General features: G+C 52.0%; 1 protein-coding gene across 3 annotated transcripts in view; it reads left to right on the forward strand.

Annotated features, from left to right (window-relative positions):
* Positions 1–16,077, forward strand: part of CTIF (cap binding complex dependent translation initiation factor) — a 321,475-nt gene that overhangs the window by 114,271 nt on the left and 191,127 nt on the right. For all 3 annotated transcript variants that reach the window (XM_069568499.1, XM_069568501.1, XM_069568500.1), the window contains exons 4-6: positions 1,142–1,215; positions 2,334–2,438; positions 10,484–10,559. In XM_069568499.1, the coding sequence (XP_069424600.1) occupies positions 1,142–1,215; positions 2,334–2,438; positions 10,484–10,559 (255 nt within the window). The remainder of the gene's footprint in view (positions 1–1,141; positions 1,216–2,333; positions 2,439–10,483; positions 10,560–16,077) is intronic.

A 16,077-nucleotide genomic window follows, 5' to 3' on the forward strand; every position in this document is an offset into this window, starting at 1 on the left:
ATCTTCCACCTGGTGGGGGTTAAGTGTCTGCAGAGCAGCTCAAAGGACATGATTCAGAATATTATCTGTAGACCTTGAGGAAGAGCTAAAGGTCCCAGCATTTTTTTTTAATGGCTAAGCTATTATTATTTTATCTTGCTTGTGCATTTTCTCATTTCTCTGTTAAATTTACTCTTTGGAACTTGGGAAAGGCCTAGGAGGCTAAAGTCTTTCTACAGACAAGAGGCAGGGGGAGGAACATAGGAGGGGGTTGGGTCTGTTCTGGGAAGGCCCCATAGGGTCCTGCCCGGTTTCAAAGAGGGATGGTGGCATCTGGAGTGAAGACAGGGAACTGGCAAACTTGTGGCAGAGACCCTCAGCCAAGGGGCAGATCGCAGAAGCTGGGTCATGTCTGTGGGAAGAATCACATAGGGAACATCAGAGGATAAAGACCAGAGCTTTAGAAAAGTTCCTTTGCTGGAATTGTTGGTCCGTGGGGCCTTCTTGGGCTTCTCTAGTGGCTCAGCAGTAAAGTCTGCTTATGATCGAGATGCCTTGGTCAAGAAGATCCTCTGATCAAGAAAATGGCAACCCACTCCAGTATTCTTGCTTGGAGAATCCCATGGACAGAGGAGCCTGGTGGGCTACAGTCCCTGGGGTCGCAAGAATCGGACAAGACTGGAGCAACTAAACCACCACCTTGGGGGTTTCTTGATGCCGCCTGATTTCAGGGTGTGGGGCTTAATTCCAAAGGAAGTCAGCCTCCCAGCAGACCTGCCTGCGTGCCTGGTTCCACAGAGTCCCTGCCTGGGGAGACGCCCCACCATCAGACTGGCAGTGCTGGAGGCAGCTCACCAGTGCAGAGGCTTTGAGGAGGGAGCCATGGGCTGGCACGGCAGAGCCCTGGGGTGCCCTGCACCCGACCACACAGCTCTGCCAAACACTGTCGAAGTGAGGGCCCGTGCCTGGGGGAGGCCAGGGTTCCCCCTGACTCATACACGCTGCGTACACCCGCTGGGACCCTTCAGCGGCCCCCTCCAACATCCAGGCTGCTCAAGGGGACAGGGCTCTGCCATCCTCTCTGGGATTGGGCCTTCTGCCCACTTGTTTCGTGTCCTAGCTGGGCAAATAACACCCCTCTTTCATCCTCCATGTCTTCCAGAATGGCAGCAAAGACACCTCTCTGGACATGCTGGGCACAGATATCTGGGCTGCCAACACCTTCGATTCCTTCAGGTGAGCTCCCCTTCCTCTTGTGTGTGTGGCTCCAGCTGGGACCCTGGCTTCCTGGTCCTTATTCCCTGAGGGACTGTTTGGGGGCCAAGTTCATGTTGAGAGTTCATTGCCCTGGAAGTGGAGGGGAGTGAAGTAGAGAGGATGAGGCTGGAGGAAGGAGGGGAGAGAGAGAAGGAAGGAGACAGCTGGGGTGGGGTCCAAGGGAAGGAGAGGAGGAGACAAGAAGAGAAGATGCAAAGAAAAGAGTGTGAAAGGGAGAGACAGATGCCCCCAGTCCGACCCCAGGGAGGGGGGGCAGTGCTGGGGAGGTGGAGGACAGAGGAGAGTGGTGCCCGGTGCGTGTTAGACAAGCTGGGGTGGAGCGGGGGCTGCCCCAGGGAGAGGCCCGGAGAAAAGGAAGCACTGTCAGTGCTTCCAGCTCTTGGAGGTTTCCGATGGGCCACCCTGCAAGGGCAGGCGTTGGCCAGACTCTCCGAGGACGTGGGCTCGGTGCCCCTGAAGGGTTTGCTGATGAGCACCTGTCATGGTGTCCGCCCCTTTCGGGAGTGACAGCTCAGGCCACAGATGACCCTTTAGCTCAGCTGTGCCCCCGGCCCCGGAGCTGGTCAACTCTGGGTGTGCTCCAGGTGCACCCTGGCTCCGGATTGCTCAGCACGGAAGCCCCATTGGTCTCCCTCCAAGACCGGTATTCAGGGGACTTGGCCTCCTGCTTCCCCACTGACAGACTCAACCCCAGACTTTCCGGTGTTTTAGGGGGACCGCTGAGAGTGGGGGAACCCTGGCCTCCCCCAGGCACAGGCCCTCACTTCGACAGTGTTTGGCAGAGCTGTGTGGGTGTCAGGCCCACACTTGTGTGTTTTATAGGCATCCATTATCTCAGAGCAGGGTTAAAGAAGGGGAAGGCTTTGTAGGCAGGCCCCTGCCCCATGGTCCGTGAGCATACGGCTGACGTGCCAGGCTCCGATCCGAGTGAGGGGTCCCCGCCTGGCCCTGCCTGTGGCCGGTGGGCGCCTCCCCTTCCTGCCCACCCCTTTCTGAGCTGCTTCTCCTCCTGGCGCCTCCCCCAGGGCGTCTCATCTCCATCACTAACGGGACTCGTCCCCTTTCTCGCCCTCTAGTGGTGCCACCTGGGACCTGCAGCCTGAAAAGCTGGACTTCACCCAGTTCCACAGGAAGCTTCGACACACGCCCAAGCAGCCCCTGCCACACATCGACCGGGAAGGGTAAGCGGCAGCCAGGGGCTTTCACAGAGCGGCCAGTGAGGCGGGGGACAGCTGTGTCCCTCCGGGAGCTGGGGGGCGGGGGGCTTTCCCCGGCAGGCGATGCCCAGAGAGGCTCACTGGCTCAGACCTGCAGGTTCACTGGCCTCTCCCTGGACCCCCGCACCCTTCACTGCCCAGCCCCCGTGAGCCATACTGCCTGCTCGCCTTCCTGACCTCTCACAGTGACCCTGCTTGGCCGTGGTCCAGCGCAGCGGCTGAGACCCGCTGATGGGAGCGGAGATCAATGGGTCCACCCCCAGGGTCTCAGGTTCGGGAGGTCTTGGGGGGTGGGGCCTGGGGGGGTTGCATGTCCAACGAGTCCTCAGGAAATGCTGCTGCTGCTCGGGGCCCTGCTCTAAGAACCTCTGCAGTCCCTGCTGCTTTTCCTCACTGTCCCCTTTACTTAGTTCATGCATCAGTGTCCACTTCCGCTTTGAGAGATGGTTTCAGGGACTTCCCGGGCAGTCCAGCGGTTAGCACTTTGTGCTTGCTCTGCAGGTGAAATGAGTTAGATCCCTGGTCCAGGACTTAAGATCCTGCAGGCTGTATGTTTCAGCCAAAAAAAAAAAAAAAGATGGTGTCAGGGCCTGGGCTCACTCTGGATAGGAAAGTGACTCCAAACAGACATGGGGCGGGGGGTGGTGGTGTGTGAGACAGCTGGTTGCTTTTCTTCCTTACTTTTAAAATTATTTTTGTTGTTGTTCCATCACTCAGTCGTGTCCGACTCTTTGCAACCCCATGGACTATAGCACACCAGGCTTCCCTCTCCTTCACCACCTCCCATAGTTTGCTCAAACTCATGTCCATTGAGTCAGTGATGCTGACTTAAAATTCACATAATATTAACCCTTTGAAGGTATTCAACTCAGTGGCATTTGGTACATCGATAATGCTGTGTAACCACCACCTCTCTCTAGTTCCCAAACTAGATGGTAATCCTATGTTTGAACTTTCTGCGGAACAGCTAAATTGTTTTCCACAGCAGCTGGATGTTTCACATTGCCAGCAGCAACACGCAGGGGATCCCATTTCTCCATGTCCTCACCAACGCTTGCTGTTTTCCATTTTTTTTTTAAGTCTACTCATGGCTTTTTATTTTTTCCTTCCAGTCCTTACCCATCCACCCTTGTCTCCCTGTCACTTCAGATCTAAATATAACTGACATTGTGGGGTGCATTCCTGCATCTCACCTGTCCTGCCGCCAACTCTGCCCACCCCACCCACCCCGAGTGGTCACCGTCCTCTTGGCAGTGGTCTCCCTGCAGTGTCAGTGACAAAACCTGAGAGGGAGACGCTCGAATCCTTATTTCAGAGATGAAACGCAGCTCAGAGACGCACAGTAACCTGCCCAGGAACAGAACCGTGGTTTAAGTCCTTCTGATACCATCCAGTGTTCAGGCTCAAGGATACCAGAGTATCCTTGAATCGGCTTGATCCCCTTAACTTTTTATGTAAAATGACATGCATATTTTGGGGGGCAGAGGCCCAGACACTCATATCAGACTTTCCCAGGGGACCCCTTCTTCTCACCTGCCCTACCTCTGCTTGTGTGGTTTCTGTACAAACTTTTGGGATGATTTTTGGGGATGGAGAGAGGACACGCCCTTGAAGATGGAGGCATCCTGTTAGGAGGAGATAGTGCCAAGCAGAGATCCAACCGCGGGGCTTCCTCGACTCTGCCTCACTCACGCCTGACCATCCACTCACCCGCTGACCGTCCCCTCCGTCCTCTCCCTCGGCAGCGCTGGGGGCATCTCCTCCTGAGCTGCTGGACTGCACAGGGCTGGGCCCTCCAGGCTTCTGCGTTTAGGAAAGCTGACCTTTCTTCAGCTTAAGTTGGCTTAAAGCTCAACATTCAGAAAATTAAGATCATGGCATCCAGTCCCATCACTTCACAGCAAATAGATAAGGAAACAGTGAAAACAGCGAGAGACTTTATTTTTGGGGGGCTCCAAAATCACTGCAGATGGTGACTACAGCCATGAAATCAAAAGATGCTTACTCCTTGAAAGGAAAGTTATGACCAACCTAGACAGCATTTTAAAAAGCAGAGACATTACTTTGCCAACAAAGGTCCGTCTAGTTAAGGCTATGGTTTTTCCAGTAGTCATGTATGGATGTGAGAGTTGGACTATAAAGAAAGCTGAGTGCCGAAGAATTGATGCTTTAGAACTGTGGTGTTGGAGAAGACTCTTGAGAGTCCTTTGGACTGCAAGGAGATCTAACCAGTCCATCTTAAAGGAGATCAGTCCTGGATGTTCATTGGAAGGACTGGTGCTGAAGCTGAAACTCCAGTACTTTGGCGACCTGATGCAAAGAGCTGACTCATTGGGAAAGTCCCTGATGCTGGGAAAGATTGAGAGCAGGAGGAGAAGGGGATGACAGAGGATGAGATGGTTGGATGGCATCACTGACTCAATGGACATGAGTTTGGGTAGGCTCTGTGAGCTGGTGATGGACAGGGAGGCCTGGCGTGCTGCAGCTCATGGGGTTACAAAGAGTTGGACATGACTGAGCGACTGAACTGAACTGAACTGACCTTTGCCCAGGTCAAGTTCAGGAGCTGTTTTTCTGCAGAAGTGATGCTCCTGCCTTCCCTGAAGTGTGGGCCAGTAGGAGCTTGCAGTGTGCCTTGGGAAAGGAAGGAGTAGTTTGCACCTCTGAAGCCTGGTCACAAAGCTGGCTGAGTCCCCAAATGGTGTGGAACACACACAGTATACCATACAGCCCCTTCGCAGAAGTATTTTTATCCACTCTACTGTTAAAAGGAGACACGAGCCCATTCATAATTGAGGCTGTGTGTACACACTCGGAGTACACAGTGTAAACTAAGGGCCAGGTGCGAGTTAAATAAAGTAAATGCAGAGTGGGGCAGAGAAGCCAGCGGTGAAGAGGACTGATGCACAGTCTGGGGAAGGCTTCCGAGAGAGGTAGCATTTCCCTGGGACGCGCCCATCTCTCCTCTTTCCCCTGGGAGCACATGGACAGTGAAACCGCTGGGGAAACTGAGGCCCAGAGGACAGAAGTGATGACACTGCCTCATGGACTGAGGCTGTCTAGTGGGGATCGAGTGGTGAAGCCAGGTTTTCTGAAGGTGTCTACACCAATTCATGCAAATTAACATCCTAACAAACTACAGTTTGGCAGCAGTAACAAATGACTGTCCAGGGAGAGAAAGGTTCCCCTATTGCTGAGGGCCCTTGTCCCTTCTGGATCTGGAGGAACTGGCCACACCCACTCATCACCAGGCTTACTCACTGGGAGGAGCCGCCCAGATTTGCTGACAGTCTTCCCCACCCCTCACCAGACACATGGGGTGTGTGTGTGTGCGTGTGTGTGTGTGTGTGATACCTTGTGTGTGTGTGTGTGTGTGACACCTGGGGTGTGTGTATGTGTGTGACACCTGAGTGTGTGTGTGTGTGACCTTGTGTGTATGTGTGTGTGACACCTGGTGTGTGTGTATGTGTGACACCTGGGGGGTGTGTATGTGTGTGACACCTGGGGTGTGTGTGGGTGTGTGTGCACGCATACTCTCTCATGTCCGACTCTTTGGCCCATGTACTGTAGCCCACCAGGCTCCTCTGTCCATGGGATTTCCCAGGCAAGAATACTGGAGTGAGTTGCCATTTCCTTCTCAAGGGGATCTTCCTGACCCAGGGAGCGAACCTGCGTCTCTTGGGTCTCCTGCATTGGCAGGCGGATTCTTTACCACTGGCTCTCTGGCCAAATCCCATCTCTCTTGTGTGGCTGGGGAGTTTGGGTGCAGCGCCCTGTGGCCACCTTGTGGCTGAGCCAGGAGCCGTGTTCCCCCTTAGGGTCTGGCAGTACTGGGGATGCACTTGACATACCCAGCCTCTGCAGCAGCCCTTGGAAGTAGGGTACCACCTGGTTGCCAAGGCTTCCCACAGCCCGCGTTTCCATGGAGGGACAGAAATCAGAGAAGGCTGTTGCCTTGGAAACCCTGTTGGCAGCAGTGACTCAGCTGATCTGTAGCCACCTTAAGACCTCCTCCAACCTGCCTGGCCCTCCAGGGAGTTCTGAGCCCTAGACCTAGGGAGACAGCAGGCCTTCCTGCTGATTGGACCCTAGAGGCTGCTAAGGTGAGAATAAAGGGCCCAGGCAAGCTAGGCAAGTGTCTGAGGGGGGCTGGAGTCAGAGGTGCGGTCCCTGTGCACGTGACCTGGGGGTGGGGGGTCAGCCATTCCCGCGGCCAGAATCTCCGGTTCCCTCCTTCCGCGCTGCCAGGACTCACAGGGAACACAGGTGACTTCAAGCAGTCGGTTCCTTTGCGGGCCAGCCTGTTCCTACCAGGCAGATTTGTTAGCTGAAAGGCATGTCTCCAGACCTCTCTCCAGCTCTGCAGTCCTGCACCATCACCACTAGGGTGGGGCCGGAAGGGGCAAGAAAGTCCCCTTACACCCCTCTCCCACCCCAGCTGCACCGGCGGAACCCGCGCTGTGCTTCCAGAGCGGCCCCTGCAATTCCTCTTGCCCCTGGGCCCCACGCTTGCCCCCCACCCACCTCCCGCTAGAACCCGGGCCTTCTTGCTGGCTGCGCCGTGTTTCACTCCAGGCCTCTGCCTGGGACGTTCTCCCAGATGCTCTGCTGGGCCAGCTCCCCTCCCAGCTCCGCTCCCTCCGCCCCAGGCCGCTCTGGGCGCTGCTCCTCTGAGCTCCACCGCTCTCACCCTGCTCTTGCTGCCCGCCTGTGACCCCGAGGGCCCAGCCCAAGACAGAGCCCCCAAGGACAGAAGCGTGTGTTGAAGGGAGCGTCGTTCATACCCCCCCCCCGTTCCTCCTGACTTCCCCCAAGCCCTAGTGGGTTTTGCAGCCACGGTTTCCCTTGGGGATCCAGGGCTCCTCAGTCCGTAGGACTTTGGGCTACAGTCCATGGGGTCGCAAAGAGTGGGACACGACTAAGCGACGTCGCTTCGCTTATCTCGTGCTGCCCCCTGCTGGTGCTCAGGCTCAGTGCCCTCTTAGTCCGACTTGAGGACTTCTGTGAGCCGTCTGAGGGCAGGAACCACGCAGGATTTATTTTCCACGACCCCAAGAAAGGTCGGCAGATCCCCAAACACAAGAGATTCTGTGAAAATATTTGATGAAATAAACTGAATACGCTGAAATTTGAGAGTTGCATTAACTGCAGCTGGAAAATGCTGCCACCAGCCCATTGGGCAGCTCTTGCCACAACCTGGGCTAATAATAATACATTTCTCTGGTGGCTCAGTGGTAGTAAAGAAACTGCCCTCCAGTACAGAAGGTTTGGGTTCAATCCCTGGGTGGGGAGGATCGCCTGGGGAAGGAAATGGCAACCCACTCCAGTATCCTTACCTGGGAAATCCCGTGGACAGAGGAGCTTGGTGGGCTACAGTCTACCGGGTTGCAAAGAGTCAGACACAACTGTGAGAAAATAACTGCAGAAGTAGTGACTAACACTCACTAGGCTCTGAGCATACACCAATCCTAGTGTAACTGCTTGCTGCCCGTCGTCTAAACTCAGCACAGCTTCAGGAGGTAAGAACTATTGTTATTTGCACTTCAAAGGATGATAAACTTGCGGAAAAATTGAGTAACTTGCATGAGGCTGTGTTCGCTCCAGAATCTGTGCTGTCAGTTACTGTTTCCCCAGTAACAATAACAAGGACAGTAATAGTGGTGGCAGTATTCCTAGTAGCACTAATATTTTCACCTTGTTATTTTATTATAATTTTACTTAATTATTGCCTGCATTTACTGTTACAATATATTCTCTGCAGGTACATTTATAATAGTGTTTACTGAATGCTGACCACAGTTCTAAGCACTTCCGTATATTAACTAATTTAATCTTCCAACTGCCCTATGATGTTCAGTTCAGTCGCTCAGTCGTGTCCGACTCTTTGCGACACCATGAATCGCAGCATGCCAGGCCTCCCTGTCTATCACCAACTCCGGGAGTTCACTCAAACTCACATCCATCAAGTCGGTGATGCCATCCAGCCATCTCATCCTCTGTCGTCCCCTTCTCCTCCTGCCCCCAATCCCTCTCAGCATCAAAGTCTTTACCAATGAGTCAACTCTTCCCATGAGGTGGCCAGAGTATTGGAGCTTCAGCTTTAGCATCATTCCTTCCAAAGAACACCCAGGACTGATCTCCCTTAGAATGGACTGGTTGGATCTTCTTGCAGTCCAAGGGACTCTCAAGAGTCTTCTCCAACACCACAGTTCAAAAGCATCAATTCTTTGGCACTCAGCCTTCTTCACAGTCCAACTCTCTCATCCATACATAACACCTGGAAAAACCATAGCCTTCACTAGATGGACCTTTGTTGGCAAAATAATGTCTCTGCTTTTCAATATGCTATCTAGGTTGGTCATAACTTTCCTTCCAAGGAGCAAGCGTCTTTTAATTTCATGGCTGCAATCACCATCTGCAGTGATTTTGGAGCCCCAAAAAATAAAGTCTGATACTGTTTCCACTGTTTCCCCATCTATTTGCCATGAAGGGAGGGGACCAGATGCCATGATCTTCGTTTTCTGAATGTTGAGTTTCAAGCCAACTTTTTCACTCTTCTCTTTCACTTTCATCAAGAGGCTCTTTAGTTCTTCTTTGCTTTCTGCCATAAGGGTGGTATCATCTGCATATCTGAGGTTATTGATATTTCTCCCAGCAATCTTGATTCCAGTTTGCGCTTCTTCCAGCCTAGCGTTTCTCATGATGTACTCTGCATAGAGGTTAAATAAGCAGAGTGACAATATACAGCCTTGGCATACTCCTTTTCCTATTTGGAACCAGTCTGTTGTTCCATGTCCAGTTCTAACAGTTGCTTCCTGACCTGCATATAGGTTTCCCAAGAGGCAGGTCAGGTGGTCTGGTATTCCTATCTCTCTCAGAATTTTCCACAATTTATTGTGATCCACACAGTCAAAGGCTTTGGCATAGTCAAAAAAGCAGAAATAGATGTTTTTCTGGAACTCTCTTGCTTTTTCGATGATCCAGCAGATTGGCAATTTGATCTCTGGTTCCTCTGCCTTTTCTAAAACCAGCTTGAACATCTGGAAGTTCACGGTTCATGAATTGCTGAAGCCTGGCTTGGAGAATTTTGAGCATTACTTTACTAGCATGTGAGATGAGTGCAATTGTGCAGTAGTTTGAGCATTCTTTAGCATTGCCTTTCTTTGGGATTGGAATGAAAACTGACCTTTTCCAGTCCTGTGGCCGCTGCTGAGTTTTCCAATTTGCTGGCATATTGAGTGCAGCACTTTCACAGCATCATCTTTTGGGACTTAGTAATTATCCCCATTTTACTAATGAGAGAACTTAGGTACAGAGAGAGACAGTGACTTGTGCAGCATTTCCCAGTTAGTAAGCGATGCTGTTGGGGCTCCAACTCCTGAAGTCCGGTTCCAGAGTCTACACCTGATGCGGACGACAGGGACATATGCCAGTGAATCCGGGCCAGCACCTCTAGCCTGGAGGTGTGCCCGCCCACAGCAGACGTGCAGACAAAACAGGATTGCTGTACTGGCCCAGAGGCAGGCCCAGGAGGGAGGAAGCCGAATGGGGGCCTGTGTGACCTCAAGAAAGTTGCTCGGTCTCTCTGTTCACTTGCTTTCCCGTTGGTGTAACTGGGCAGGATGATGGGCTTTGCAGGATCTGCAATGCACATACGCTTTGGGACATTCATCGGCAAGGAGTTCAGCATCTTTGTCTGTATAGATCAAGGGGAACTCTGGTACCCTTCACCTCCCTAGGGGCGGGATGTCATGTTAATGCCCCCACCCCACCCCCAGGCCCCACATTCTTGCCTGCATCCAGTCCTTTGTCCTCAAGGAAGGTCTGTGTCCCCAGGCCTGAGGGAGGATGGTGCTGTCTCTTCCAGGCGGGACAGGGCTGGTTCTGCAGCCTTGAGCAGGGCAGGACCAGGTCTCTCCCGCTCATCTCTGCTCTTCCTCCTTGCTGGGCTGGGACGCGATGCTTGAGTGAGCTGCCCTTTCAATGCCCTTATGTCTTTTCTGGCCCAGGTGTGGAAAAGGGAAGCTGGAAGATGGGGACGGAATCAACCTGAACGACATCGAGAAGGTCCTCCCAGCCTGGCAGGTAGGTGCAGGGGCAGTGTCTCCAACAGCGCCCCCCCGACCCACCCCCCTGCCCTCAGCCTGGACAGGGCCAGCCACAGCCACTGGGCCCTGGCTCTTGCAGGGTATAGCTGGATGTACTGCAACGGTAGGTGGGCCAGGGCAGGTACCCACCTTGGTACAGAGCATCCCATGGGGATGTGTTGTGGCAGCCTGCACTCAGATGCTGGGGGAGGATGAATGAAATGGCTGGTGCCCTGCAGCCCAGCAAACTGGGAAGTTTTCGTCCCTTGACCTGAAACCTCTGAGGTGAGGCAAACTGCAGTGTTCTGGTGGAACTGGCAGGGCTGCTTCGGTTTCTAATGTGGTCAGGGCTATTTTTAGGCCTCTGTGAACAGTGGACTTGTCTGACTAGCCTCCAAATGTCTGCTGCACTTGCTGATTTTGTCATTGATTGGACTCCTTTTCCTGAATGGGGCCAGGCTCTGGAACAAAAGGACTCACTCGGCATAGAGACAGTGAATCCAGGTCCCTAGAGGCTTCTGGTGCTGGGCTTTGGGCAGACACAGTAGGAGTGTAGCTGCTTCTGGGAAAGAGGCGAGACCTCTTGCAGAGAAGAGGAGGAGCTGGGTGGCCGGGCTCCGTGGTGGCCTGCCATGCACGCGCCACGCCGCCCTTGCCTGCTTCCGTCTGAGTCAGTCTTGGTACGTCACCTGCATCCATTCTTCTCTTCCCTCTCCATTTGATTCTTTCCCACTTTGCTGCTGAGTGATTATGGGCCTCTTAACGGGAGGCAATAGAATGTATAGTCACGGCCTCAGCAATCTGACTAAGATGTGACTTGGGCTCATTTTTCCTTGTGTTTGTATCAGTTCAGTTCAGTCCCTCAGTCGTGTCCGACTCTTTGCGACCCCATGGACTGCAGCATGCCAGGCTTCCCTGTCCATCACCAACTCACCAACGCCCAGAGCTTACTCAAACTCATGTCCACTGAGTCGGTGATGCCATCCAACCATCTCATCCTCTGTCGTCCCCTTCACCTCCTGCCTTCAATCATTCCCCAGCATCAGGCTCTTTTCAAATCACTCGGGCTTTATTGAGCTTCTTGGATCTGTAGGTTCATAGCATTCATCAAATTTGGAAACATGTCAACCATTATTCTCCTCACTTCCACTGGAACCCACCCACCCGCTATAATTCCAATTATACGCGTGGCATGCTTCTTCATATTTTCCCGTGGCTCACCAAAACTCTGCTTATTTTTTTTTAATGTGTCACGCTACTTTAAATTTATTTACTTATGGCTGCGCTGGGTCTTCACTGTTGTGAAAGCACAGGCTCTCTCTAGTTGTGGCAGGTGGTGGCCACTCTCTAGTTGTGCTGCTGCTGCACACGGGGTCTAGCGCATGGGCTCAGCAGAGTCGTGGCGGGTGTGTTTAGTTACCCCCCAGCATGTGGGATCTTCCTGGACCAGGGATTGGACCCATGTCCCCTGCTTTGGCAGATGGATTCTTTGGGGTTTTTTTTTTTTTGCTTTTTTAAAAAATTTAAATTTATTTATTTTAACTGGAGGCTAATTACTTTATAATATTGTACTGGTTCTGCCACACATCAATAGGAATCCGCCACGGGCATACACGTGTTCCCCATCCTGAACCCCCCGCCCACCTCCCTCCCCGTGCCATCCCTCCGGGTCATCCCAGGGCACCAGCCCTGGCAGATGGATTCTTAACTCCTGGACCAACAGAGAAGTCGTGCACTTATTTTTTAGTCTTTTTCTCTGTTTCATTTTGGAGAGTTTCTATTGCTCTGTCTTCAAGTTCACTAAGCTTTTCTTGTAGTGTCTAATCTACTGTTAATCCTGCCCTGTGTACGTTTCATCTCAGACATTATATGGGTCATCTCTAGAAGTTCAGGTGGATTTTTTTGTATTTATCTTTTATTTCTGTCCTCTTCATGCTCATGCTTTCTTGTATCTTCTTGGGCATATGGAATATTTGATTGTAGCTGTTTTAATATCCTCTACTAATTCTGCCATCCATGATGTTTCATAGTCTGTTTCTGTTAATTGATTTTTCTCTTGAGTATGGGGCATATTTTTCCTTACATGCTTGGTAATTTTATATTAGATGCAATATACTAGGAATTTCACATTATTATTATTATTTGTTAAAAGATTTTGACCTTTATTGCAGAATACAGTTCGATAGAATAGAGTTTGATCCTTTAAAGGCTTGCTTTCTAAGCTTCGTTAGATGTGAAACCTTTCAAGCAGATTTTGCTCAGGCAATAGTCTTCTGAAGTTGCCACTTGGTGCCTTATGTCCTAGGAGGCATTTCCACCATGTTGGCTGGGAATACAGACTCCTTCCAGCCATGTCTGATCTTAGGGGATTATTCCGTCAATTCACTGCATGTAGCTTTTCACCAGCCCTGGAAGTTTCCTCACACACGTGTGAAATTTGAGCTTAGCTAAAGACTCAAGTGCCTACAGTTTCTGGGTTTTGCTCCGTGGTCAGTTTTATCCTCTCTGGTTCTCCACCTTCCAAATTCTGGTGGCCTTGCACTCCCTGAATTTTGAAGTCTGTCCCCTTAACTTATTGAGACTGCGGGACTCTGTTTGGACTCCTCCCTGCCTAGTAGACTGGAAACTCACCAGGCACCAGACTGGGGCATGCATGGGGTTACCTCATTATAAGGGAACAGGTGGTGACTTTACGGTGGAGAAACCTGTCAGGCTGGAGCCTGACCAGGCGATCAGAGTTAGCATCATTAGTGTGGGAAGGGTGGATACCTTATGCCCCTGACGTGCCGCACAGAGAAAGCCCAGCATCATTCCTGGGGTTTTCCTGCCAAGAAAATATAGTCTGCGTCTGGTCCCGAGGAACCAAATAGAAGGGCCATCCTTTAAAACTGCTTGGATATGAAAGGCAGAGAAAGACTGCGGGGTCTTCAAGAGTAGAGGGAACTGAAGCGGCAGACACCAAAATGCAGTGTGTGTTCCTTTCTGAGATCCTGGACCAAAAAGAAATAGAGACCTGGTTGGACAGTGGAGGAATGTGAATCGGGGTCTGTGACAGTACTGTTTCTTAGACAGAAGTGTCCTGACTTAGGGGGCTATGCAACCATTAGATGGATGAGTGTTTTTGAGAAACACTCACTATGATAATTTGAGGGATATGTGATCTCATGTCTGCAATATGTCCTTGAATGGTTTAGAAAAAGATGAGTCATGATGAGTATGTGGATCCACAGATAGAAAGAGGGAGCAGACGTGGTGCGGTCTTAGCAGCCGGGGAGTCCGAGTGAGGAGGATGGGGATGGGGTGGGGATGCTCTGTGTACTGATTTTGCTCAGCCTAAGACTGAGTCACTTTCCTGTGTTTGAAAGAGAACTAATGAGTAGGGCCTAGGATGTGGTGTGTAGGTCAGAGGCACAGAGTAACTGCTAATGAAATTCCCTCCGCTCTAATGAAATGTACTCTGGCAGATCTGTACTCAATTCTCGTGGTTAATATAAAGCTAACCCTGGTGCCAAAGACAAAAGGTAAAATACTCAGAAATCGCTGCTTTATCACTGTTCCTAAATGCCTACAGTGCCCGTTATTGGTAGAAAAAATACATTTTCAAGGCACTGGTGTAGGTGAGGAGCACCCCCTGCCCTGGGAGAAGTGTTGACTGACCCCTCAGTGGCCTTTGAGCCAGAGGCCTGGGGCATCCTGGAAGTTACAGGTGTGACTGCACCTCCTGTTGAGGGACTGTTTGCCAGCTCCTTGGGGAGCAGAGTGGAGGGCTTCGCAGTCCTCCTAGAATGGAGAGGAGAGCTGGGCCCTTACTTGGGGAAGGGGAGGTGCAGCGGATGCAGAGGTGAAGGGCTTGGTGCCTGGACCTCATGGAATCCTGGCCACGCCACTGCGTAGCCAAGGAGTCGGGCTAGTTACTTGGCCTGCTCTGCCTGTTTGCTCCTGTGTACAACAGGACGATGAGAGTGGACTTCCTGGGGTTGTCCAGGAGGTTGAGCACGTGAATTCACAGGAAGCACTGACTGCACTGCCTGGCTCGTGGGAGGGGCTCCCTCTGCTGGTGGACAGGCTGTGGGGCCGCCTTTGTTAGGAGGTGGGAGAGGGAGCAATTTCCTGTCCCCCGCCCAGCGTGTGCATTTGTCCTGGGTGGCCTGCCACGGAGAGCAGACACCTTGCATCAGAGGTCACGAGACTCACTTTGGAAGCGTCCGCCACAGACGTGCCACGTGACCTTTCCTCCGTGGGCCTTGGTTTACTCACCAGTAAAATGACGCAGTTGGATTAGATCAGAGGTTTGCAGACTGTAAAGCTCTGGGGTTTTCCAGAGCTGTCTCAGGGGCTCTGCTGGTCAGGGGAGTGGGGCAGCTGAAGAAGCAGGCTTCAAGGGACCCCCGCTCAGCCCCACCCAGAACGGCTCTGCCTGTATCTCTAAGTGAGTCTTCCATGAATGGTTTCATTTGAAGAAATGGCTCCCTACTAAGCAGATTTTTAAAATCATCAGACCAAGGTCTCACTCAGGTTTTGTATCCTAGGGTTTACCCTCTCTCAGGAACAATCCATCAGCAAGCATTCTTGGTCTCCAGGGCCCTGTGGGACATAAGCCCTTAGAGGTGCCGGGGTGGAGGTCTTCACCTCTCGTCTCCACTGCGAGTCACGATCCACACAGTGGATGGGCTTTGATACTTGGAACTTACCTACACCACACACACACACATCACCCACACCACACACCACAACTTACCTACGCCACACACACACACGCACACACACACCACAACTTAGCTACGCCACACACACACACACATATCACCCACACCACGCACCACAACTTACCTACACCACACACACACATGCACACACACACCACAACTTAGCTACGCCACACATACACACACATCACCCACACCACACACCACAATTTACCTACGCCACACACACACACACACACAACTTACCTACGCCACACACACACACCACAACTTACCTACACCACACACATACACACACATCACCCACACCACACACCACAACTTACCTACGTCACACACACACACACACATCACCCACACCACACACCACAATTTACCTACGCCCCACACACACACACACACACAACTTACCTACGCCACACACACACACCACAACTTACCTACACCACAAACATACACACACATCACCCACACCACACACCACAACTTACCTACGTCACACACACACACACACATCACCCGCACCACACACCACAACTTACCTACGCCACGCACACACACACACACACACACCACAACTTACCTACGCCACACACACACCACAACTTACCTACACCACACACACACACACATCACCCACACCACACACCACAACTTACCTATGCCACACACACACACACATCACCCACACCACACACCACAACTTACCTACACCACACATATACACACACCCCACACCCCATACACCACACACATCACCCACGCCACACACCACAACTTAACCTACACTGCACACACACGCACATCACC

Source organism: Ovis canadensis, chromosome 23 (assembly GCF_042477335.2).
Source record: "Ovis canadensis isolate MfBH-ARS-UI-01 breed Bighorn chromosome 23, ARS-UI_OviCan_v2, whole genome shotgun sequence".
Classification (NCBI taxonomy): Eukaryota; Metazoa; Chordata; class Mammalia; order Artiodactyla; family Bovidae; genus Ovis; species Ovis canadensis.